At 39.6% G+C, this 27,282-nt stretch overlaps 1 protein-coding gene across 5 annotated transcripts in view; it reads left to right on the top strand.

The window, feature by feature from the left end:
• SLC9A9 (solute carrier family 9 member A9) overlaps nucleotides 1–27,282 on the top strand; it is a 678,420-nt gene that overhangs the window by 363,544 nt on the left and 287,594 nt on the right. For all 5 annotated transcript variants that reach the window (XM_032408521.1, XM_032408519.1, XM_032408520.1 and 2 more), the window contains 2 exons: nucleotides 4,619–4,757; nucleotides 9,158–9,263. In XM_032408521.1, the coding sequence (XP_032264412.1) occupies nucleotides 4,619–4,757; nucleotides 9,158–9,263 (245 nt within the window). The remainder of the gene's footprint in view (nucleotides 1–4,618; nucleotides 4,758–9,157; nucleotides 9,264–27,282) is intronic.

Here is a 27,282-nt window from a genome sequence, read left to right on the forward strand (position 1 = left end):
TCTGCTCATAGCACTTTCAAGGATATTGGTTTCATCTAACTCAGATATTCTTTCCAGAAATATGGGGATTGTAGATCTATCTTTACCAGCTTGTGTTATAAACAATGCCTCTTCAGAGTAGTGCCCCAGAGAACAAGCACCACACAGGTTAGCAGAAAGCTTAATTCTTCTTCTCCTCCTCTCTCCCTTCCAATGTTTGCATACACGAATGGTCCAAGCATGTCCCTCAGTGCAGGGGAGGAAATATTTTCTTTTTAAGTCCAAAGGGCTGCAACTGCTGGAACAGCTATTTCTTCCTCTCTTGGGTTGAAGTTGGAAAGCTCTACATATGCTACCCAAACCCTTGTTTGTTTCCAGAAAGCACCCTCTGCAGCTGTTGCCCTACAATCCATAGGCTTAGTGTTGTAGCTGAAAACCAGAGCCCAAAGAGGTGCCTCCTTCACCAGGATTTAGAGCCCAGAAGAACAGCTTCCTAAAATCCTGGCAGTCAGGAGAGATGCAACCTGCCTGACTTTTCTTTACCTGCTCTCTTCACCTCACTCCTCACCTGAAGCCAGAGGGCTTTGCCTACAGAACATCCAGGAGGGGTGAGCCGCTTAACTAGGGGTGAAGCAACACAAGCTCAGTCTCCTTGCCTGTTCTTGTCCTGAGACAGATTCCTACCCAGACTGCCAAGGATGCTCCTTTCTTTGTGGACCCATGGAGTGAAGAGCTCTGCAATAAACAGAACAGATTTTAGCCTCACTTCAATGACCATGTCCTCCCAGGAGATCCTTCTGTTCCCATGCAAAAGTGACTAGTTCCTTGCAGCAGCCTGGAAGCCTGGTATGCCAGGAGGAGAGCCACACCCCATCTCTGTGTAGTTGGAGCTGGGGCCTGGCTCAGCCACAGCACTCTGTTCTCTGTCATTGTGAGGCTTATGGAAGTTCTCAGCAGAATGATGATGATGGTGGTGATGATTGTCAGCATTCAGTGAGTGTTTATTTTTCATGCACATAATCAGTACTCAATGGATGGCCCTAAAGTCTACAAGATAAATATACAGGTTTTAAATGTACCTCATATCCTCATGCATTTCTGGGAGATAAGTACTATTAATATTTCTATTTTACAGACTTTGAGACTGAGTCTGAGCATGATGAAATAACTTGCCCAAGGCCATAGAGCTAATAAGGGTCAGATCTCTGAAGCTCAAGTTGTCTCAAGTGTCACCTTCAGTTTGGGTTGATGAACTTAAAAGTACCCACAATGTAAATATATAAAGTCATTGCTTAATAAAGGAAATCTTGTAGATGATGATTCATTTCAAGCCTAGCTTTTGCAGACCTCCTTCTTTCCTGTATTTCTTCTTTCTTTCCTTTCTACTTTCCAGTCATCCTGCCTTTATTTCATTCATCTTTATTTGGCCTGCCACGTACCTGGCACCAGTCTGTGTCCTGGTCATATGAAGAAGAACAAGACCCAGGCCAGGCCCAGCAAAGCTCAGGTCCAGGAGCCGGGCCTGAAAGCTGATTCCCATGAGAAGCCCCAAGTCTCGCAGTCTAGTGAGGTGGGGAAGAGGGTGCTGTCGTCCCATACAGTGCAATCTGCTCTATCCTTGCACACAGGAAGGTGTTGCCCATGGTCCATCCAGGGATGAAATTAAAGGTTCTGGTACCTGAACTTCTACATTTACAATCAGTGCAGCACTCAGCTATCCTGATTTGGGTTCCTGTTTTTCCTGTTTTCCTCCCAACAAGATCAATTTTTGAAGGAAGAAGCGAAAAATCTGCATTTTGAACTCCATAGCTCTATGATCTTAATTTCTCTGACCCTTAGTTTCTTTGTTTTATTTAAAAAAAAAAAAGAAAGAAAAGAAAGAAAAGGAGGGATAAAAATACCTGCCTTCTTTACCTGGCAGAAATGTTAATAGGATCAAATGAAGTTATAATGCAGGCCTAAAGGGGACAAAATGATATGTAAATGTGAGGACTTTTGTATATGTTTAACATGGAATTTAAAGCTGAGTGACGCCATCTACCTATCTCTACCTCCATAGGTGCCCACATACATGGTCCCTGTGTTCCAGCCATAACTATATAGCTCTGCTTTGACGTGTCCTCGACTCATCTGCCTTCTTGCCTTTGCTCACACTCTTTCTACTGCCTGAAGTACCCTCTTCCCATCACTGTCTGTTGACTTGCTTCCTTGCTCAAATGCCATCTCCTTTCATCTAAAGTAGTGACTCTTGCCTCATTTGTGCCACTAAATGTTACATATCTCTCAAAAAATCACACTTAACACCATGACTGGAGCTAGTCGTCATCTACATCTTAGGCCCCTGTGCCTAGATACGCCTTGTATATGTTCAGTAAAATGTTTATTTACTCAAATTCTGCTTCTCTTCTCTATGCCCTTTCCTGCCTGCCCCCCCAACACCCTACACTTAATGCCCCACCAGACCCTTAGTGGGCATCCAGCGCATACATCCTAGGAAGCTTTAGGGGCAGCACACTCAACAGACAAGTCTTCATAAGTCAAGGGAAGTTAAGTTTTCCCCTTAAGTTAAATCCAACATCACAGGGAAGAAGTATATGAAGTTTGCCTGTACCCTACTGGGTGGGGATCAGAGCCCAGGAAGAGAATGACTCCCAGAATGCAGGCTGAGAATCAGTGCGGTTACCCAGATGATTGTAGGTGACACATAGGTGAACTTTTCATCAAATGTAATAGTTACATAGTCTCATGGGTATTAAGAAGAAAGAAAATTAGCACATCAAGCCCATGACTTCATAAATATTCTTTAATAAAAGCTCTTGCATTTGAATAAAAATGAGTTGATTTAAAGAAAAACATTACATTAATAATGGAAGTAACATTACATGTTGCTATGGCCAAATGATGTGATGATGGTACTCCAAGGTCAAGAAGTATAAGGACAGAGAAAATAATTTCTGGAGTGTGGAGGTGGAGATGGGGATGAAGAGGTACCTGTTCTATGGATCAGATCTATTGGTAGCCTCAGGAATTAACAGAATTATTCACAGAGCTGTGTTACTATGCAAAATTCTTTGTTTGGAAAAGCAGAATGCAAATAGAATGTTTTCTCATCACTATGTTCCTTCACTGGAATGAAGAAATGTGCTGGTGAATGTTAACTCACACATCAAGCTTTGCAGTGTTGGCCACCAAGTTTCCTAATGGCCGTGGGGTTATACACCCATTCTCAGGACTGTCAGATACAAAGGACCTAAATATGGGTTTGCTTTTCCATTTTTTTTTCTGCAAGACACAACACTTTACAAAGAGAAAACACTTCAAAGGCAATCCTTTTCTCGCATACATTTCAAGGGCTCCATTTGAGATCCACATTCATCTTCCTTATCCAATTACATGATCAAAGTAGAAGTGTTTGGCCTACTTTAGGGGTTTAAAGACATTCAGGGAAAAACTAAGAACATTTAAAACTACTTTTTTAAGCACACATCTTCCTGTAGAAAAACTGGAATCCCCTTTCCCCACCCCCTTAACTAGTCTCTAGATACAGAAAGTCAAATCAGAGTTAACATGCTCTAATCATCCAAACCATAAAAGATTCAGTTACATCTCTGTAAAATCCAATCTAATCTCAAGTCAGTGTGTCTAGGGTACTTTTTGCTCTCTATACTGCTACAAAGTCCCTTCCAGAACCTATTACAAACCTCTCGATCTTCCTGATTAGTTTTAAAGACCTCATAATTAAAAGAAAAACTATTTAAAAAAATGAAATGTTACTTCATTTGTCTCCCCAAAGCTACTGGTTCTAGCACATCTGTTCATTTTAATGCTACAATATGGAGTTCATATTTCTTAAAATAGGATGCACCTTGTCCTTCTGGGATTTGAGGCCCTGGTTAAAAAAAATAACAAATGTGGCGTCCTCAAAAATATTTAAGTGAACAGGCTGCCTATTGGTGGATTGATTTTTCTCTACGGAAATAAATCTGTTGGCAACCACCAGAATGGGGGTATAAAACATGACCTCGGGCAGCTGCTGCCATTTGTTTTGGTGGGAAAATGAGGGTTTTTGTCTCTCCCCAGGGGTTAATACTGTGATGCTCTAAGCATCCTCTGGGCTCTGTTTCTGAAGGGTTACACTGGAGAGGAGGAATGCTTTGTGGTTTATGACAAGATCACAGCAGAATATTTTGTGCACGCTGTGATTTGTATTGCCCATTTGTGCACAGGCCATAAAAGTGCACTTTTTATCAGGAGCACTTGTGAATATATAACAGCACTGAAGACATATGGCCACTAAATAATTCACAGTTATCTATCTCCTCAGCAGATTCCTTATACACCTACCATGTTTTAATGCCTAGTTTGCTCAGAAACAATATTCTTTATGACCCTTCCAATATAAAAATGTTTACTGACTGGCAGCAATATACGGATACCATGGGATTGGGCTGTAACAAAGGGGAAAGCTCTCTACTTTCTCTGCCTCTCCCTGTCCTCATCTGTTTCTCCTGAACTCTTCCAACCAGCACCTAACCTCACAGGACAAGGTACCCTCCTCAGAAGTGGGTGCTAACTTCTGACTTCTGGTATTTGGGCTATAAGAAGTCACTGACTAACCTTCACCCTCTTTTCTTTCCAGTTCGATATCCATTTACAGCCCCAAGGAGAATCCAAATACATTTGATGCTGCAGCATTCTTCCAGTCCGTGGGGAATTTCCTGGGGATCTTCGCCGGCTCGTTTGCAATGGGGTCTGCGTATGCTGTTGTCACTGCACTGATATCCTTTGAACATGTGTGTGGAAAGCTGGGGACTGTTAAGAGCTATGCCTGGACTGTTTCTGAGGATGGACAACCTCCAGGCCAAGCAAGAAATGGCTAGACAGTCTAGTTCAAATATGATACAATGCCCCTGGAGCCATCGTAGTTCTCACGCCACTGGAGCCATCTTTGTTCCCAATCTATGAGGCATAGATTGGTACCAGTGGCAGAGGGGACGAGGATCTTTTCTTGTCCAAGGCCGGTTCTAGCACTACTGATACTGTCTGATGCCAAGATAGCAACAGTCTTAAAAAACTGCCATGTAGGAAAATAGGTGGGCATGGGACATTGGGATTGGCTGTATTAGAGTCAAGAGGAAGAACTGAAGATCCAAGGTCAAGAACAAGACAGGATTGACTGGGAGTGATTAACTGGGTATTCTCTTCTTCCTTTTCAAACTTCTTGCAATCACTAGCTCATAGGACTGGCCAAGCCAAAAAATCACTGTGGGTTTAAACAAACATCTTTAGCGATTTTACAGAAGGGGATGGGCAAGCAGGGTAGAAATGACATGTTTGCCATATCTGGACAGTTGTGTCATCTCATTCCCTCTTTTGCAGTAGCGCAGTGGGAGAATGGGCAGAGTTCCTAGAGAATTTGAGCCAGGGAATGAAGCTGGTCTAGTAAGCTGTTCAGTCAGAGCAGTTGAATGGGGCAAAAGGAAGTCAGAGTTGAGGAAGAAAGCCAGAAAACCAATGTCAAGTGTGAGGGCTTAATAGAGGCCATAAAAAGAGGCAGAACAAAGGATCAAGGACCAAAGACCTTGGGAAAAGAGAAAGAAGAAGGGTGCAAGATGTGTCAGGGATCTAGCAAAGAAAGCAAAACGTTGGGCACTTTTTCATGGGGACTGACCCAGTGAATCTCTATTCACTGAGCGGCTGCTAAAACACTAGGTTCTACTAAGGGTTTCTAACATGAGTCGGAAGATAAATAAAATATGGACTCCGCCTTCAATTAGTAACAAACTTGGAAAGACAAGCTCTACAATAAGAGTTGTATAGAAGGTGGGTGCCAAAACCACAGCCAACTTATTAGGACTCTAAAAATTCAAATGTGGATGAGTCCATTGTTTCTGAAATAGTCTGATAGACTCTTGACCAGACTATAATTCTGAAAAATAATTTGAAAAGTAATATTTACATGCAGAGAGGAATGTAGGCTTGGCCTGAAATATAGGTAGGATATAGACAAAGGCTATATGATTAGTGATTCAGGAGAAAACCAGCATTCATTGAAGTGTAAGGATGGGACTGAGAGGACCAGAAGTCTCAGTTTGGTGAGCAATGAAAGATGAGGAGACACAGGTGGGTTGGACTCACCCTGTGGAATATCTTGGAGTGTTATTCAAAGGAATCTGAGCTTCTGTCTGTAGTCTGCAATTAGCTACCAAAGGTTTCTGCTCAGGAGAGTGACATACCGAAAGTCCTGTTTTTAAACAATAAATGAAGAACTGGTTCATAGGATGAGTCAGGAAAGGATTAGAATCAAGAGAAACTGTGATGATGAACTGTGAAAGAAACATCAAGAAGGAGTCTAATGTTTAGAAGAATCTCTAGGACTAGAATAGGATTAGAAGAGGAGAGACTCAAAGGCCACTCCAGAATTTTGTCCTGGAAACCCTAGAGAATGTCAACTCCTTTGACAAAGAAATAAAGTAATTCAGAAAAGGTAGGGCTGATCTCTAATAAAAAGAACGATTAATAATCTAATGATTAATATCAGTACTTACGATACACAGGCCTCTATTTGTTTTACACGCTATACTTCATTCACCCTCACAATGACCATATCACACAGATATTATTTTTGTTGGATACTGAAGCTTAGAAAGGGTAGGGTATTACCCAGCATCATACAGCCTGTAAGTATTAAAGCCAAAATTCAAACCCAAAGATTGAAACCAAGAGACAGACCATACTTTTGATCACTGATCCCTATTGCCTCTTGATTATTAAGTGGAATTATGATGGAAGCCACACGTTGTTTTGCCTAAGTAATGGTAATGATGATAGCAACATTTTGCATGTGCCTTTGTATGTATCTCCTCATTTGAATCAACCCTGTAAGATAGGCTATTATTATCCTCACTCTACACATGAGGAAACTGAGGCTCAAGGAGGTTAAGTAGCTACCCTGGGTCACATATTAGTAATAGCCAACACAATTATTATTACTGTAACATTTGTTGAGAACTTTACCATTTGCCAGCCATTGTCATTAGCATTTTGCTAATGGATTTTCTCATATAGCTTTTATAAAAACACTGGGAGGAAGATACTGTTATTATCTCAATTTTACAGCTAAAGAAACTGACACATAAAGGTTAAACAACTTGTCTAAAGCCATACAGCTGAGACATTTCAGGGCTGGGATTTAAATCCACACTTTCTGGCTCCAGAGCCTGCTCTAGGTGAAAAAACTGAAATTGGAACTCTTTTCTGCTTCATATGAAGGGAAGGTATGGACACATAAGTAAACAAGTTGGCAAGGAAAGGGAAAAAATTCCTGGAGATTAGAAGTCTGCCACGGGATTGGATCAGATCTGGAAAAAAATGGTGGAGAGAGAGAAGAGACAGCGGCTCAGTCTCAGGGGGAGGATCTGTCATACAGCACCTGATGGCCTTGCCTCTCCCAAACTCAGGCTGCAAAGGAGACAGGTGCACAGTTATTCCCTCCACCATGATGAGCCTTGATACCTTGTCCATAATGAGGTGATGCTCCTCAGGGTATAGGCCCCTGGGCTCTAGGCAAGCTTGGGTCTTGACCCAGAACTAAGCTGCTTTCTGGCGAAGGTTGAAAGAGACAAATGTCCTGTGTCCACTTGATATCCTGTTACTCAAAGTGGTCTAAGCCTTCTCCACAACAAAGTAGAAGAGGGAATTCAGAGGAACAGACCCCACTAAAAACAAAAAGCCTGCCCTCCAAGTAATAAGAGGGAATGCTGAAAGGGTCAAAGGGCATCCTGTGTTTTCTTCCAGATAAAGAATTGTTTCCAGACGCTTACTGAATCTACATCTGGGAAAGATGTATTACAAAACAAATTAATTTAAGTCACACTGATAGAAAAACATATATATTCCTTGTTGCATATCTGGCACTCTTTTGAGTGCTTAACGCATAATAACTGGTTTATATACCTAGGAGGTAGGTTACATGATTTTCTTTACTTTCAGACAGGGAAGCCAAGGCACAAAGTGGTCAGGGGACACGTTGAAGCTGATACACTGAAGTAGAGTTGGCTTCCAGAGGCTATATTCCCAACCATGATATCATTCTGCCTCTTCTTGGCATTTTGTGCTTTCTATAATTTTGCAAAACATTTTAAACATACTTCATCTCATTTTACTCTCCACACTTGAGAGAGTAGGTATTATTCTCATTGACAATTCACATAGGATAGAAATGAGGCTCAGAGAGGTTAATATATTGCTCAGAAATCACACAGCCAGTGACTAGCAGAGCCAAGACTCAGACCTTGATCTTCCACTCCAGCGGTCATGCTTTTTGCTTCCCTGCCCTACTGCTAAACATCTACATTAAGTAGAATCTCTTTAGATTTTGTCCTGAAGCATAAAAATGCAACATAACATCTCCTTACTTGTCAGGGCATTTTTTTGCCTAAGTGTGGGCACAGTTGCAATGTAACCCTTTTCCATCCATCACAAATTCCTAATCATCTTCCATAACCCATGCTCTGCATGATTTGGATCACTCTGCCCTTGCTCTATGTGCAATTTATAGGCTACTGACCAAGTGTCATCCCAGCCAAAATGAACCATTGCCTGCCAAAGGGCTGCTTGCCTGACCTAGAAATAATACACCTTTTCCTCTATCCTACTTATACTAAGATGGCATGGGTAACTTCCCTACCACTGAACATGAATGTTCCTCCTGATCCAACTCCCATCCCCGAGAGAGGAGTCTTTAAGGTGATCTGTCCACAGACTATCGCTCCCCAGGGAGCAGTGGCCTCCTTGGGTGCTGACGCACTTGCTTCCTTATCCAGGGCTTTGTTTTCCCTGATCTGCTGCCCTACCCTGAGGGGCACGCCCCAAGGGCCAAGGCCAAATTCAAGAGCTTTTGGACCCACAGTTAGCTGATTTTATCTTCTTCCTCAGTAAGACACCTTTTTAATGTGAACACAGGTTTGCCTTCTTACTGGAGCGTTCAGCTCCCCACGAAGCATGGAATGCACGCTGGCCTTCCAAGCCGGCCCAGTGAGAAGCATGGCCTCCCAGTCAGCGCTGCAGATCAGTTCTCTTACTCCGAAACGATCTCAACCAGATTTCGTTTTCCTCAGCCAAGGAGGAGATTTAGCTGTACCGGCATTTGTTGTTTCCCTTAACATGTCTTTGTCACTTGACCAAATTTACCAAACTGTGTGAGTTCCCTCTGCTGGAAACCGGCCTGTTTTTCCTCCTGTCTTGGAGCGCCTTCCTGTCTGCGGAGGCTGCCGGCCTGACAGGTCAGTGCTGCGTTTGCTGGGCGCACGCGGGGGTGCGGGCCGCGTGTGCGCTCCCGGAAGGACCCCTCCCCGACCCAGCGGGTCTTTCTGAATCAGCCTTTCCTGGGTACCCCGAGGAGAAAAGAGGAAAAAAAAAAAAAAATCCCTCATCCGTTTTGTACGCAACAGCTTAACGGAAAGTCTCCAAAATGGCATTTCCTCTTCTCTCCATGCTGGTCAGGAGGGGATGTTAAAATCAACAAATGGCTGATTTATAGAGGTGACGGATGACTTTACGAATGGAAGTCTACTCCGAGTGCGAAGGGACGCGCAGCTGCTTTGCAGAAAAGGGTGGTGGTTTTCCGTTGGCCGCTAATGGCAAGCCCGTTGGAAGCCTCTCTGGGGTGTGCACATTTGCACACACATCAGTGTTGAGAACGCTTGCATACAAAAGACAAAGAGCTAATGTGGCGGCGCTAGAGTCTAATATCTCTTACCATAGAAAGTCTGTATATAAAATCTCTGTGGTGGAGCAGTTAATAGAGAAAGGGGCTGTCCCTAATGTCCCGAGGGCCACGGATTCTGTGATCTGGATTCAGCGATTAGAGTGCCTTTCTGCAACAGCAAGGATTTGCACTTGGATAGCTGCAACGATTGGGTGCTTTTCCGTGTAGAAGAATCACTGTGGCTCTGAGCAAAATGTCAAAGTCGTTTCTCTCCTTTGGCCTAGTTCCCTGCTTCTCCCAGGTTTCAATCCTGGATCCCTTGCTGTTGGCTACTGTCATCTTAATTGACATTCAGGTGGTGAGACTCGCCTCTCCTGTCCCCCAAGTATTAGCTGGTAACAAGGTATGCCTCTCTGGGTATTTGCATGTTGTTAGGTGGTACTTTAAATCTGAATAATAATAATAGAAGCTGACATATATTGAAGGTGTACCATGAGCCAAGTGCTGGCTAACCGCCTTTCATGGACGTTCTTATTAATTCACAGAAAGACTCAAAGTTAGGACCTACACCCAGGTTACTCAGCCAACAGTAAGTGGTGGAGCTGGGATTTAAAAGTGGGAGATCTGGGCGCCTGGGTGGCTCAGTTGGTTAAGCGACTGCCTTCGGCTCAGGTCATGATCCTGGAGTCCCTGGATCGAGTCCCGCATCGGGCTTCCTGCTCGGCAGGGAGTCTGCTTCATCCTCTGACCCTATCCCCTCTCAGGTGTTCTCTCTCTCTCATTCTCTCTCTCTCAAATAAATAAATAAAATCTTTAATAAATAAATAAATACATAAATAAATAAATAAAAGTGGGAGATCTGATTCCAGAGCTGGGCTCTTGAGGACCAAGCATTGCTGCCGTGAATAAAACTACGGCTGTGGACTATCAGACAAGCCCTCATGAGGAGGAAGATATTTGGGGTCTCAGGAGCCTGCCTGGCCCACTTGCTCATAGACTGGTTTGGGCTCTCCTGTGAAAAGCATGGCACATCTTTCTTGTAATGATAACCTGTCCTACTGATGAGTCACAGGGGTCAAGCTATTCCCAAAGGCTTTGAAGGCATCTGTTGCTGATGCAGAAAGCCATACTATATCAAGGCTACATTACTGGAGTCCACGTTTAGGGGCCCTTGTATCATTGCAACACAATGTCTGTTACGTTAGTCCCTTCCCTTGTTATTAGGGAGGTTGCTGAAGAGCTTATTCATTCCAGAGAAAAAGAACAATAGTGTCCCTTAAATGAAATAATGAAGGTAAAAAAAATGATATCAGCCATTCAAAATAATTTTGGTTTCCTTTCCTCCAGATTCTATGCCCTTTTCAGCACTCAACATTTGTAAAATAATGTAAGTAATGTTAACAATAAGAATACATATTTGACCTTGTAGAAAGGTAAAGAAGTATCTCAATTCACCTGATATTTTTTAGTCTACCTTTGAACATTGTAATAAACACACATACACATACACACATAAACATACCCCAATACCTAAAAATTGTTTATTTTTATGTGTGAAAATTGTCTTTCTATTTCCTGGTCCATTTCAGCAAGATCTTGTTTTATTAAATAGTTAAAGGTTACAGTCCATGTATAAATTGCTAGTTTATCTGTACCTTGCTCTTTTGCCACCCTTTACAACCTGATATCCTTATTGGATGTCACGCAGACCCCCTCTAGGGAGCAAGCATCATGGGATGGGTGCATGTAGATGTGGGCCTCAATAGCAGAAAGACCCAAAAGTCCATGGCTGCACCCAGGGGCATGCTCACTCCAGAGCAGTACTTCAGATTAAGCAATGTGCCCATTAGGCATTTGATACAAACCAAACTCTAGGTGTAAGCATTTTCTACTGCCAATACCAAGCCTGCTTAGTCCAAATTACTTATGTGTTTGTTTGTTTGTTTGTTTATTATTTAATCTTTGCCTATTTCCAAATTGGATTTGAGACAACTCATAACATGAGCCATGCGTATCATGGGACCATTTAGTTGAGAGTAAATACTCAAGTGCTTTGGGATAGAGTTTTTCTGCAAAATTAGACAGCTGTTCGTTGCTGTGGTTTGGCAATAAATATAGCTCTGAGCTTTCTGGCAGCCAAAGCCAAAAGGGAAACATGATGAGTTATATAGGAATAATACAGCACTATAAAAGGAAATCATACTTATTTATAAAAATGGGCAAACTTCTTTTCTGGTACTAAAATTTTAGGGGAATTTATCACACGTATCCTTGTATAAGGGACCTTTGGACACTGTAGTGGGCAATATATTTAATAATAGTCTTAGGGAAGATGGAGATACACTCTTCATGAAGTCATCTCCCATATCAACCTTCAATGAAATCTGAGGGAGTGGCATCAAATCATAATTACCTACAGGTATTTCTGGTAATGCTAAAATCATTTTCGTTCTAATCCACAACTAAACTAGATATTGCAAAGCTAATATCTAGAAAACTTCTTAAAAAGTGCTTAACGAATGTATGGCAATGAATATAAAGAACTAAGTGGAATAAGCTATTAAACAGTTTATGAGTAACTATGGAGGGAACCCAGCAATCATGGAGCCTGTCTGGGTTTCATGAACAACACATCATGTAGGTCCTAGGGATGGTGTGTGCATGCATTCTTTTCTCAGCAGAATTCCCCTAGCCCTGACATTTCAAAGTGGTGCTCAAGGATGCCCACCAAGTGAGCAGGGCTCTAGGCTTGCCACCCCTACACTATCCCTTTTATTGGTTCCATGAATTGGGTTTTCACATAAGATTTCATTTGAAAAAGGGATTTCTGTTGCTTTAAACAAAGTACATCTGTTTTTAGAAACATATTTTTTTATTTTTTCTTACTACCAAAGTAATGCATAAACATTACAGAAAATTTAGGAAGTGTAAGTTCACAGAAAGAAATAAAATTAGAATTACCTGTTTTCTTACTACCTATTAATAACTATTGTTAATATGTGTCTGAGTACATCTGATTATATGCATATACATACACTTAGTTAAATATATACATGCATATATGAATGTAATTATACTTTTAAAATTTTAAGTAACTTGCTTTTTTCACTCAAGAATTTATAGTGACTGTTTTTCATGACATTATTATTCTGTATTATTTAATGGGTGACTAATATGATATCATATCAACTTGCCATAATTTAGTCCACCCTCCCTCTGATTGTTTATAGTTTTCAATATTATTAATATGATTACAATGGTAATCCTTACAGATTGATGTTTGAATTTCTATTGCTGGGTTAATAAGAAGGCTAACATTTTAATGTCTTGGAAAATTCACCCAAATTATCCTCCAGAAAATTTGTAACCGTTTATACTTCCACAAACAATGAAAGAGAGCTCATTTACTCACATCTTTACCACCCTAAATCTTACTCATCCCTGCTAATATGATAATCAATTTCCATTTCATTGTGATTTATATTTATTATATTTGTACTGAGGAAAGCATTTTAGTCACATGTCATTGGCAATTTATATTTCTCCTTTGGTGAACTACCTGTCTCTGCCCTTAGTCCTTTTTCCTACTGAGATGCTTACATTTGTCACTTTGAATTTTAGGAGCTTTTTATTTATTTAAAAAAATTAACCCTTTGACTGTCATATAAGCTATAAATATTCTCCAATTTGTGATTTTATCTCTTAAATATGTTATATTTTCTTGGTTTAGTAAGGGAAAGGGATAGTATGGACATTTTCAACTTCATGCAGTTAATTTTATCTCCAGCTTAGAAAGCCCAAGATTTTATTAATTTTTGCATAGGAAGCCTAAGTGTTTCTCAATGATAATGCATACTTTCTTTTAGTAGTTTTGTTTTTGCATTGGAATCCAACTGGAATTTGTTTTGATATGTAGTACAGGATATAGCAGTGATTTATCTTCCTAGAAGATACCTTCCACTTGTCCTAACACCCTTCAACCATAACCTATGTATTTATAATATAATGTCCATGTCTGTAGATACATATATGTGTATGTATGTTCTGGGTTTTCTATTGTACCACTGAAATTTTGGTCTTCACTGTTTTAATCTGATTTCAGCTTTATTGTTCATTTTAAAATCTAGTAGATCAATCCCTCACCCTCCCTTCCCCATTTTCAAGAGCTTCTTTGCTATACTCACATATTTATTGTTCCAGATGGACTTGAAAATAACTTTGTTAGGTTTTAAGCAGAAAATAACTGAGATTATGATTGCAGTTGCATTAAATTTTTAGATTAATTTGAGAAGTGGTGTTTTTACAATGTTGAGTCTTCCCACCCAGGAATATGTTATGTCTCTCCATTTATTCAAGTCATCTTTTATGGCCCTTAGTAAGTTTTTATAGTTGTCTTCACATTCAATCTACAAATTTCATGTTAAGTACTTTTTAAACTATTTTATATTTGAGGGTATTATGATGAATCAAAATTTCTTCCATTATAGTTTCCAACTGGCTTCTGTTTGTTTACATGCACCTAGACTTCACTAGGCTATTGGATTTACTCTCTGTAGTTTTGAAACCTTGAGCTAGAACTGATGTGTAGAATTAGGATTGATCGGCTGAAGTTGCATCAGACTATCAGGTCTGCCAGAGCTATATCAGCACCAGAAGTATGGCTGAAGCATTCTGGGCACTCACTGTCTTTTGAGCAATGGAATGAATGATTTTAGCTCAATAAGAGGAAAAATTTCCAAAATCTGATTAACAGACTGCTTTATAAGATAATGAGTGCCTTATGCCTGAGAATATACTGAAAGATTGCATTTGTCCATTGGTCAGGATATTCCAGGGCCGATTCATACATCAACGAAAGAATATACTATAAATTACATCAATCTGCAATTTCATTTCCCTAATTATTAGGTTAAAATAGAGACATGTAGACCTGAGGAAACAAGAGCCTAGCTGAGAGGAATATAGTAGACATATGTTGATTTGGGCTACCCAGCACCCATTCTCATTTTCACTGGTAATAGCATCCTGATATTGCTTAGGGAACTATCCCTCCTCCATCAGATACCATCTTGTTGATCAAGGTGTCTCATCCTCCCCTGCCAAAGAGAATAGGGACATCGAAAGTGAGGTCAATCAGACAGTCTTCCCTTAGGATGTGATCGTTTAGGAGGGAGATAGAAGGATGTATGACTGTTTTGGCACCTGTTCTTTCCAACAGCAAAGCCCTGTTGAAACCCCCTATTTATTCCTGACACAGATTCCTGGGGCTGCCTTTGTGCATGTTTTCTGAGAGCTATCACTCTTCCCTCCAGTAAATTCTTCTCTGATTACAGTAGCCAGAATCAGTGTTTATTGCTTGCAAACAAAGATGCCTAAATGGTACAAGGGAAGGAATAATCCATGATGGATTTCCACAAAAGAAACTGCATAACTTGGTGACAGATCAGAAGGGAAAGAGGCTCAAAGACAGTGCAGCCTCTAGACTAGGACACCTCTTATGCCAGATGCACAGTGATAGGCAAACAAAAGGCTCAAGCTTTTAAAGACAGTTTGCACAGTGTTCATTATCATTTTCGATTCAGCTTCTTATAAGATTCATTATGAACACTTCGGGGGGGGGGGGCTTGCTCATTACCACATCTTCTGCTTTCACTTTCAGTTTTACTAATTTGATGATGATCATTTGATTTATTTTGATTATCTTTCACTTCAAGGGCCACATTTGCAGCCGCCTCATCTCAGTCACTTGGAAATTGCACCTGCAAGTGTTCAATGGTCACATAGAAGAATTTAGTTTTATGGAAACAAGTGGCTTTTAGACATGCAAATGAAGGTTGGCATTTCTATTACCCAGAAGTTTGATTCTCTGCTGTTGGAAATATACAAGTGCAGTTTGAGAAAACTTTTATTTGGGAAGACTGGGCAGAATGTCAAATGCAAGTGAGAAGTCTTTCTAGAGGATGAGAGTGTATAGATAGAAATGGACTTTAGGGAGTTCTTACAAGCCAGGAGAGCATAGAAAGAGAATGTATGTGGATGTGTCTGCCCTACTTACAAAATCAGCCACTTTAGGGATATGTCTCTAGTTTCTGGCTCTTTGGCTCACTGGTTGAGGGATTGGCATAAGTCATCCTATCAATTGGTATCTCAATTTTCTTTACTGCTAAGGTAAAAGGATTTTATTATTTTGTAATGGAAGGACATTGTATATGTTCAAAATGTGGCTTTTGAGTAAATATATGACCCCAAGGTATTCTCTCTCTGAGGTACCTGCTACACATGCATACCTAATTTCTGATCAGGGAGAATTTTTCTTGTGCAGAGTTCTATTTTCTAAAAGTCACTGGGTTACTGAGCCATTATTTTAAATTGAATATTGAAAATAATTCAGCAGTATTATTTATAGCATAATCTCTAATGGAATTGAATCCTGTCATAGAAGCTGCTTTTCAGTTTATAAAGATAACCAAAAAGCACAGCTGGACAGGTTGTTTGAAAATTCATTTTTATAATCTGTTTCCCAGCTGAGACTTTGGAGGTCAGGTTTTTGCCAGAAGCAAACTTTCAGAGACTGTCATTAAACACCCGAAGAGTAAGATTTCTAATGGCAACATTGACACCGTGTCTAATGATTTCTCTGCTTCCAGGCACTGCTGTAATAAAGACAGCTTCCATTTTTAGATTCCTGGGGCATATTTTATGTCCACTGAAGGCAAAGGAGGGAGAGGGAGACCACTGGCATACCTCATTTTCTCATACAAGAAGTTAAATAGTATAGCTCACTATGTACTCACCTTCAAATGAGCTCCACCAAAGAAAATAAACATATAAAAACCTGAAAGAAAAAAAAGTCCTGATTACTAAGTAATTGGGTTTTCTGTGCCAATTCTAGACAGTAAGAAACTCTGAAAATTTTATTAAATGGATGAAAGCCTGTGATGCTCTGGCCCATTTCCTAAGGGAATTGACAAAGATGTCTAAAAGAGGCACTCAGCACACACAGACATCAGACACAACATAAACCATTAATTCATCTCGATCCCATCACTCAAGGCATGTTCTCCTGTTGTTCTCAAATGACAAGGGCCTAATTACATTGTCGTGATAAGCAAAAGTTGACACTTGGAAGCTCAGGTTCTGTTTATCTATCAGGTCAATTCTTGAAAGGCTTCTGTAGAGTAAGTAGTCAGGAAAAGGAGAACTTGAGAAAGTCCTTCTTATTTACAATAGACAAAGAAGTAAAATCTCCAAATGAAATGACTATTCCTGGACGTGTTGAGACTTTGCTCGATCTGAGTAAGTTGGCTCATTACTTTTTATCTCCAGCATCTCTCAGCTTGGAAAAAAAAATTGTCTGCAGCTCTTAAGAAGGCTTTAGCTTAGAGGTGAATGTGTTCCATTTGGCTTGCCAGTGATGCATCGCATGACTCGATGGAAAATACGTTTCTAGATCTCAGTAAACAAAACAAATCACTGGGAGGGGACTTGGTTTGAATTGCTTCTTAAAATGAAACTGGCCAGTTTCATCTTCTAAGGGCATGACATTAGGTGGCATCTCTTTGCTTAAAACTGCTCATGCTTTCATATTGTCAGAACCATGTGAATCCAACTTAATTAGCCAACAATTCACCAACAAATGAGGTGCACTGAGTATTTTCCAAGCCAAAAATAAAACCTGGAGGCTCAGAATATTAGGCATTCAAACTGTAGTAACAGGCATCCAAAATTCTCAAGGGGATTAGTTAACCAACACACTGAACCAAGGGCAAACATGCAACGTTGCCATCTCAATAAACACAGGTGTAAAGTACATCTCCTCGCATAATAACTCATTAACTCACACCTGCACTTTCTTGAACTGAATAGCTCATCATATCAATATTCAAACAACCTTGCACATGTAACTTGAGTAGTGGACAAATTTACCCCTGCTTTTTTCACTGTAAATGTTTTCAGTCATTGTTTAATGTCTCCTCATGGTGCCAAGAGGCATACGAGGAAGGAAAGAAAGTTCTTTCTTTCTCAAAAACCCGTTTTCTTCATAGGCATGTAGAAGATTGTCAGAAGGTAGATGGCACAAATATATAACACATAGGTGAAGGAGAAAGTACAGTCAAGTATAATTCCCAGGTCCCTATATCAGCTTGATCAATGGTTCATTCCACCAAAATGGGGGGTATACATGAGTGAATACATGCAATAGAAAGGAAGACACAAAAATTATTTCATTCAAAAGTCTTCTAGATTCTATGCAAATGTGGAAACTACATGGAAGGGTATGATGGGCAATTGGACATGGACACCTTGGGTGAGGTTGTTCGTTAGACATTTAGGTGACGGATATAAATGTGTTAGCTGACTCCAAGGAAATGAAAACTGAAAGAAGTTGGTAAGCTTGGTGAACACCAAGGCTTGAGATGGAATAGCAGGGATATAAATGAAAAAGTGTTTTTTCTTCTTCTCCAGACCCCAATTTAATTTGCATAAATACCCACTGCTGTATTTTGAACGAGATTTTTGTTTTAAATGGAAATTTATAAACCTTGCAACATAGACAGGAAGTAACTCTTAAATGCATGCCCACACTGCACTGGAGAAACCAGAAATAAGAACATAGATTCGTGCTGTTTTCTATATTGATGTTCTTATATTCCACAGACTCATGATTAATCTGCCAACTGTGGCATTGCCAAATATGGTGAACCAGTAATTGTACTCTTTGGAAACTTGGAATCTTTCACATTCCCTGAAGGAGTTTTCCATTTCTTTAAATCTTGGACTTCTCAGTTCCAGGTTCACGTTCAGCGGTGGTGGTAGGAAACCTGTCAGAAATGTCTCTTTTTACTAGATCAAAAATAAATAAAAACGTGGCATGGAAAAATAACCCATCAACTTTAAAACCCCACAGAGTACCATTTGAGAGCAAAACACATTTTTTTCTCTCTCTCACTCTCTTTCTGTGTTCTGATAATATAATCAATATATCCTGTCCAAAAATGCAATATTCTTCAGTCTTAGAAACCCCTCAAGTCTGCACTTAATGTCAAAGAAAATCATGCTCCTTATGACAGACGTTTATTTTTCAGCTTCTGTATCTGAAGGCTTCATCAACTTTTAATGAAAAAACAACTACTGAATAATGTTATCAGTAACAGAGACTGTAGGTGACAATACTCTTGAATAAGAAAATTTAAATATTAGAAGAAAATGGACCCTGCCACTAATAAATCCAGATAAACATCTATTTGTATGTGAGGATCAAAAACTAATTTCTCTTGCATTCTCTTTTCACAGCAGATGAATATTTTTTGAAATAGAGATTCATTCTTTTGACCAACCTGCATTTCCAAGCGCCTGATGCCTGTCGGCACTGTTATGGGAGTTGGGGGCAATACAAAGAGGCAGGGCGTAGACCCAGTGCTTGAGGAGATCTAGGTCAAGAGGGAGACTCCTGGTAATCTAGCTGGCAGGAGATCAACGTGAAGCTGAGGGACCCCATGTAATTCTTCAATTCCATATATGCAGACCTTGAAGCAAATGTAAAAACTGAGCCACTCAGATCGCAGACATTTAAGATTGAAAAGTGCTTAGAGATCATCTAGAGCAGTGTTTACCAGGGTTTCTTGACCCTTATTGGCAAAAAAATAAATAAAATAAAATAGCCTTATCATACACCTATCTGCACACAAGTGTAATTTTTGCCCACAAAAGTACTTACATACTTGAAAACACACAAAAATTCTAATTAAAAACCGATGTTTTTCTATTTTCTTCCATCTTTCAGTGGGTTTTCTTGTATATTCCAACTTGATGAATACTAATGCAGACCATCTTCTTTAATTCATTGAGAAGAAAACAAGGGACCAGGCAACGAATTTAAATTGCACAAGTCAACCAAGTGGATGAACTGTGACCAGATAGATCCCAGGCCTCTTGATGTCCAATGTAATAAATTTTTCCTTATATAATTTACAACCACACACTGAACCTTGATCATGTAAGCTTATGTTTATATGTATGCATATATATATATACATATACAGTATTATTAGTACTAATGCTCTCTGAAAGGGTCCAGAAATGGGAATCAAGGAGAACAGTGTACATGGCACTCTGTTAGCCATAAGGTGTTAATTGTCCTATGAAAATTGATGTCTGTGGAAAGAATGAACTTGCCAGCAGAATCATTATTTTTCCCAAAGAATTATGGACCTCCTCATGCTGTTTCCTAAATTTCTTTGCTTGCCAATTAATTTGAATTTAACTGTGTACTTCTTTGTGGTTTCTCAAACAGCTCTTTTAGCTAGTGTCATAAAATATTGGTTCTAGTTCTTGTTTAAAATTTCATAAATGAGTCCCTGCAGCCAGCCCTTTCGGGATCTTGTACACCACTGAAGTCTCACTGTGCAAACAGCGAAAGGCAATACACATGAGTCAAAAAGTAGTATTATTTTTTCTAGGCCACTTCTTGATTTCTTTCAGAGCTCCTTGTTATTTCAGATCTCAGATATTTGTGAGCATGTTCCGCTCTCTGTGGACTCAGATGTATGTACTTGATTCCATCCATCATTGCCACAGGACCCCATAAATAGAACTTGAATCCAAGATCTTAGACATGCAACTGTAGCAGTTGGATTTAGTGATTGCTTGTTTTTGCAGCAGAGATGGAAAGAGAATGATCAGTGTTTACTTTTGTTGGGAAGGAAAATGTAACAATGTTTGCCTGCATAGGACGTACATACTGGATGTTTCATATTTCTAATTTTTATAAAAGGACTAATAAAACATGTAAGATAAATGCTTTTGTGCTTACAGTAGTTTGACAATTAATACACTGTGATAATTGTTTCTTTTATTAAGTTTTTTATTCAGAAAAATGTAATTAATCAATTAATTCTATTTGTATTTATGTCCTAACCTATACTTGATTAAAACCCAAAGTGTGCAGATAAACTGCATGTTTCTCACACATGCCCCACAGTCTCCTGCCTCTCTCCCTTCACTCACACTTCCTTGCTCCTGACTCTTCTCATCTTTCAAGGCCCAACTCTTCTCCAACTCTTCTCATCTTTCAAGGCCCAAATGCCTCTGCATCTTTTAGAAAAAATTTCCCCATTTCTCTTACACCTTCCCCAGCCCAAAAGAAATCACACTCTCTCAGGATTTCTGTTTTCTTGTCACCTACTACATTATACCTGCTATGGGATGTCTTTGTGTACGTGTTGTCTCTATGAGGAGATATAAAGCTGCCTGAGGTCTAAGACCAGGTTTATTCATCCTTGTGTCCCCCATAGCCATAAACTGTGCTTTGCTCACTGAATGACCTCCATAGATAAATAGAATTTGAGTAGATGATAGCAGATACCCAAGGTAACTTGCAAAAAACTAGTACCTTAACTGTAGTATTACTGAGAATTGTCTAAGTTTGGATTACTAGGACTAAGGAGCACATTTTCATTTGTTTTTCCTTGACACAGGAGTAACTGTGGAAGATAAGGCAAAAAATAATGATTAAGGGTATAGAATATGCAAGACATGTACTAGATTCTTTGTACTTCTTCCCCCAGCAATGTATTAAACAGGAAGTATTGTTGTGTCTACCCATAGAATGAGCTTCTCTAAGTCACTTCTTCTTTTCATGTCTTCTTCCTTTCATCTACTTCTGGTAATTATAGTAAAATCTAGGATGTACTTATGTTTAGTTTATGAAGCATGTTAATATCCATGACATTGCTCAGAACAGACCTATAGGACAGATCGGGTGCTATCCAAATGAGAAAATTGACTCTTAAATGGGTGAAGCCATTGACCAACGTCACCACTTTTCTGCCTGCAGCCATGACCAGAGAACGGCAGCCTGGGAAGGGTGGAGACCTGACAGACCCCAGGCCCTGAGAGGCATAAACCACACTGTTACTTTACAATTCTTAAATTTACTGACCAAGTCTAGTTTTTATATTTTCTCTTTGACTATTTTGTTTTCATTTTTCTTTTATTAGGTTTTTAATTCTACTTTCTTTGGGTCCATTGTTATGTCTCTTGTCTAGCTTCTTGAGGTAAAATAGTCCAATTCTTTTATTTTTTTTCCTAATGGAATGCATGCAAGACTATAAACTTCCCTCTGAATAATCTGGTTTAATCTCACTGGCTTTGATAAGAAATGTACTCTATACTTACTGTTATTTATTTCTACATAAGCTAAAATTTCAAATTTGATTTCATCTTCAACTCCAATTTCATCTAGAAGAATACAGTTAAAAACCCCTAATGGTTACATTTTTGTTGATATGCTTTTTTTGTTAATTTCCAATTTTATAGCATTGTGATTGAAGAATGTGATTTATTGCTTTTTTTTTTTTTGAGGGGGAAAATTATTAAACTGTTTGATAGCAAAATATATTATCAATTTTATTCCTTGCAAATAATTTCTTTCACATTCTAGTAGTGCTGGGATTAAAAATAAATAATTCTAATATAAAGAAAAAAATTTAAACTCTTCAAATGTCCTTGATAGATAATTGTCCCATGAAACTGAAATTACTTCATGGAATCATGTCAATTCTGGAAAGTTACAGAAAGAAAAAATAGAGACTAAAACACAGAAATAAAATTTAAAAAATTTTTTTATAGTTAGCAAAAGACATTTTGGACCATGCAAGGTCAAAGTCAAGCCATAGCAAAGGTGAAATGATACTTAATACCAAAGTGTTGGTCGGAGATTTGCTTCTCAAAGTGTGATGCTAGGACCAGTGCACGGACATCCCTGGTACTATAAAATGCAGAATCATGGGCTCCACTCCAAACCTACTGAAGCAGAATCTGCATTTTAACAAGATTCCCAGGTGATTCCAATGTACATTAACATTCCGGAGGCATTAGGTAGAGTTTTGAAATCTCTCTTGCTTAATCCAGATTCTTGGGCCATAGCTGAACTTTCAGGTGGGGTCAAGAAGCTTCTGATGTAGGGGAAGGACAGTAGGATATGCTGTAAGTTAAGCACAGCCTGGAAGTGATAAGGACAAGCCAAACAGAGAGGTGAGAAACAGCAAGAGAGAGAAGAAAGGAAGTGGGTTCCTCTGAGGTGAGCTGCATCTGTCGCTTGGACAGTGACATCAGAATTCACTGCATTCAGTGTCGTTTGACCTGAAGGTTTATGGTCTAAAGATTTAGAAACATCTTCTTTCTACACAGAGGAGACTTCCTGAGTTTATCTTTAAACCTCATAGGTCACTTGAAGAAATTAAGTTTTTGTGATTAGAAGGTATGGTAATGTTGTGTTTTAAAATTTTATTTTAGAAGAGTTGTCTGTCTAACAGGATATTTGAAAGTCTGAAAGTTTATCTAGTCTTTACCTTTTGAGAAAGTTGGGCTGCCTCTACTCAAAATGTCTAAAGGTTTCATTTGGAACCAGCATTAGTTCCTCGTCCTTAAAAAAAAAAAAAAGGCTAAATTGAGGTGTTAATCCTAGTAAACTAATAAAATAGTATATAGGAAAATGACAGACCCAGGGAACTGGAGGATATTCAAACGCTTCCTTTATGAAATTTTTTTTTCCCACAGCAGCTCTGGCAGACAATCATTCAACCCAAGCATTTCAAATGATAGGGAACTTCTCACACTTCAAGGCAGCCACTCCATTGTAGGATAGTGCTCGTATTTTGGAAAGATCATGTGATTGGGAATCAGAAGACACATGTCCAGGTGCAACCCATGCCTCTTTAATAGTTCTTGGCCTAACTTACTTCCTTCCCCCAAGTCTTTTGTTCCAATCTAGTGGCTCAAATTCACACTTTTTTAAAATGCCAATTCTAACTATAAGTAGGATTGAAAGGAGACTGAGTCCAGTCTTTGGGGGCTTGGCACAGCATCTCAGCTGCCATTGGCATCCTCCATTGTCCAGTTATAACAGGAGGGTGCAGAGCAAATGGATTTTATTACCAGATGACAAACCTTCAATGGTTTCTGAGAACGATCAACGTTTAGGATGAGAAGGGACCCACAAGAGAGTACTGGTCAGGATTCAGTCAGGAAAAGAGAAACCGGCTGGCTAAGCCCAGAGTTTAATGCAGGAGATGGGGTGTATAGGTGGTAGAGAGCTGAAAAAGTACAAAGGGGGCACTGAGGCTATCCAGGTAGTAATTGCAGGAAGCAAGTGTAAACCCTTGGGACAGGAGGAGCAAATGGAAGAGAATCTAGAAGTTCCTAAGAGGAAACTGCTGAGCTGGGACCCAGACCTGTGAGGTCATTGGCTGGCTATTGTTGCTTTCTCTGAGGGGGCCCATGGGGCTGGAAGCAACATGAAAGCTATGGTGAAAAACCACTGTGAGATGCCACTGACAGGAGCCGCAGGCAAGCAAGAAGACAGCAAGGCCTTTTCTCCCCTCCTAGCCTCCTTCTGGGGCCCATATCCGCAGAGCTCTCCAGGATCTGGGGAAGGAAGATGTGGTCTGCAGAGCCCCAGCTCCAGGATCACAGGGAGAGCACAAGAAGGTGGGTTTGGAGCCAAGACGCTAGTTTGCTGACTTGCACCAAATGGTACCCCCTTGTACGAGAATCTGAGATACAGAGCATGTGAGAGAGTTGTCTAGGGCCCTACATAACAGTAGTACAGCTAGTGCTGGCCGGCATAGGGATGCAAAAATACAGTGACAACTAAAATCCACTCTTGTAAGAGAGAAAACTCTCAACTCTGAATCCGCTTAGATGGCAGAGAATTTATAGGTGTATTTAGATGAAACATTTTCAAAATATGTTTTGGCTTGTAAAAGTCATACTAACTACAGTAATTTGTGTGAGTTAATTAATTACTAAGGTATAGAATTATGATTTTGTAGGCTAATACTCAAGGTTAGATCAACTCAGTTGTTTTATTTTAATTACAGCACCAAGCTTCTGGTCATATAGGCACACTTTTCATTGTTTGTTTGTGTAACGTATCTGTACACAGAACTAAAAAAAAAAAAAAAGTATTAGCAGAAACATTGCCTGTTAGTGTTCTAATGAAGGCAAGGAAACGAAAACCAATGGAACTACTAGGGAATATATCCTCAAACAAGATACCAGCCCCTCCGGATATGTAATCTTCATCATCTTATCTCGATTTGCCTGGGACATCAGAAATGATATTTTTTAGATGGTTTAAGATTACCTTAAAACATTCACAGATGGTCTGATACAGGCAGTAAAGCACAGGAAGTTTGTGAAATTTTGAATCTCAGCTCTGCCCCTTTCAAGGTGACCTTAAGTAAATTACTTTTGTTTCTTACATGTTACATAGGAATAGGAATATGCATTAATTTATTCAACAAATACTCACTGAATGCCTACCATGTGCCTGGCATTGCTCAAAGGGTTAGAGACCAGTGAATCCCCCTGCATTCAATGAGCTTTCCTTTGCCATTCTAGAAGGCAGAAAATAAACACAGGAATTTATAAAATGTTAGGTGGCAGTAAATAATATTAAAAGGAACAAAGCAAGATAGGCAAGGAGAGAATGATGGGAGGGATCATTTTTATAGAATGCATACAGAAGACCTATCTGATAGTGTAATATCTTTTTTTTTTTTTAATTTTATTTATTTATTTGACAGAGAGAGACACAGTGAGAGAGGGAACACAAGCAGGGGGAGTGGGAGAGGGAGAAGCAGGCTTCCCGCGGAGCAGGGAGCCTGATGCGGGGCTCAATCCCAGGACCCTGGGATCATGACCTGAGCCGAAGGCAGACGCTTAACGACTGAGCCACCCAGGCACCCCTGATAGTGTAATATCTTAAGGAAAGGAGGGAGTCATGTGGATATCTGAAGAGCTTTCCCAACAGTAGGAACCAGAAACTCAAGGGCCCTGCAGTGGAATGTGCTTAGCAAGGATATAGTGTACAGCAAGGGGTGAGTATAGTAGGAGATGAGCTTAGAGAACTGTGGGAAGGGAAGAAGGGGGCTGGACTAGATCCTACAGGGCCTTTTATTCATGGGGACCTATTACAAAGTTTAGGGAAGAGAACTGACATGATCTCACATGGTCTCAATTGTCTTAAAAGAATCACTATGGCTGGATGGAAGCTAGACTGCGGGAGCCTAACAGGGGAGACAAGGGGACCAATCAGGAATCTGTAATCTAGGCAAAAAACAATGATGGTGGCTTGGAAAATGTGTTAGGGGAAGCAGCATTGAGAAGTGGCTGGGTTCAGGTAAGTTTCAAAGGTCAAGCCAACAAAATCACTGATCTACAGAGAGAGGAAAAGTAAATGGTGATCCAGAATTTTAGCCTGAGCAGCAAGAAGAATGGAAATGCTGTTACTGAGAAGGGGAAGACAGTAGGAAGAGCTGGTTAATAGTGCTAAGCCTATTGTGAAATAATAAATCAATGCAATAAATAAGATGACATTAAAAAAAAAAAAAACCACAACGGTGCATTCTTGGCCCACCATAGGTGTTCAGCCAGTCTTAAATCTCCTCCCTATCCTTTATAACACTTCTTCGTTACCACTTCTTGTTCTCAGAATACATTTATGCACTACCCACACACTCTCCCACCCTTTTTATTCATCACTTCTCTGCAAATCAATATACAATCAAAACGTTTCCACATCAGTGGGAGGGTCAGCTAAACCTCACCCAGAAAAATCTCCAACAGACGATAGAATCAGCAGAGATAGGTAAATTATATTTTTAAATAAGGAAAGAAAAATATTTGATAACAAAACAACATGCATGGCAATCTTCCTAGTGCCTCAAAGTACTTAAAGTGCTTCAGTACCCTATAAGTTTCCCTGGTATTGGTTGTTTTTTAATAGAATTTTTGTGAAGAGTAATATATAATATTTTATAAGCATCCTTTTCTTAGAATTTCTGAAGAGAGGCTAAGAAACGGAAAAGTTACCCAAAAATCTATAGACTGCTTACTGCATGTATATTTCTTGGTAAAATTTCCTAGTCATTTTTATTCTTTTGCCTAAAACTTTGAAGCATATTAAAAGGAAATAAGTAATGTAAATGTCTATGCACTTGTATTAGGTAAATATGTCTTAGCAATACTTTATCCAAAGCCAATCCAAGTAATAACCAACATATAAATAGAAGCATACAGTCTAAATACCAAAAAAAAAAAAAAAAAAATGCTTGGTTCTTAAAATTCTTTACTGTGGATTCATTTGCGATGTCAGTATTCAGTTCACATATCTCTATACTCTTAAGAATCATCAGCATTTAATTTATGAGTGTTTTTAGTTGGAAAGATTCTGCTGCTTAAAATTCAATTTGATTCCCTTGGTCTGACTTGAGGAATACTTACATCTTGTGTTTTTCCCCAAGCCCTCCTCTATGCTCAATTTCCCATAATTAATAGAATCTTTAATCCAAAGTAAAATGCCATGCTCACCACTTCCCTACCCCAGCTCAGGGGTGATAACAGAGAATAACAGCCCAGAGACAAATAACAACATTTGTCTCATGGTTGCTACTCTTCTACCCCCCGGGAACGCCTAGTGTATGTATGGCTTCATGTCGCATTTAAAGCTGGGTATACTGATGGCTTAAGAAATCAATCCTGCAGGGGCACCTGGGTGGCTCAGTCATTAAGTGTCTGCCTTTGGCTCA

This window comes from Phoca vitulina, unplaced genomic scaffold (assembly GCF_004348235.1).
Source record: "Phoca vitulina isolate PV1807 unplaced genomic scaffold, GSC_HSeal_1.0 scaffold10, whole genome shotgun sequence".
Classification (NCBI taxonomy): domain Eukaryota; kingdom Metazoa; phylum Chordata; class Mammalia; order Carnivora; family Phocidae; genus Phoca; species Phoca vitulina.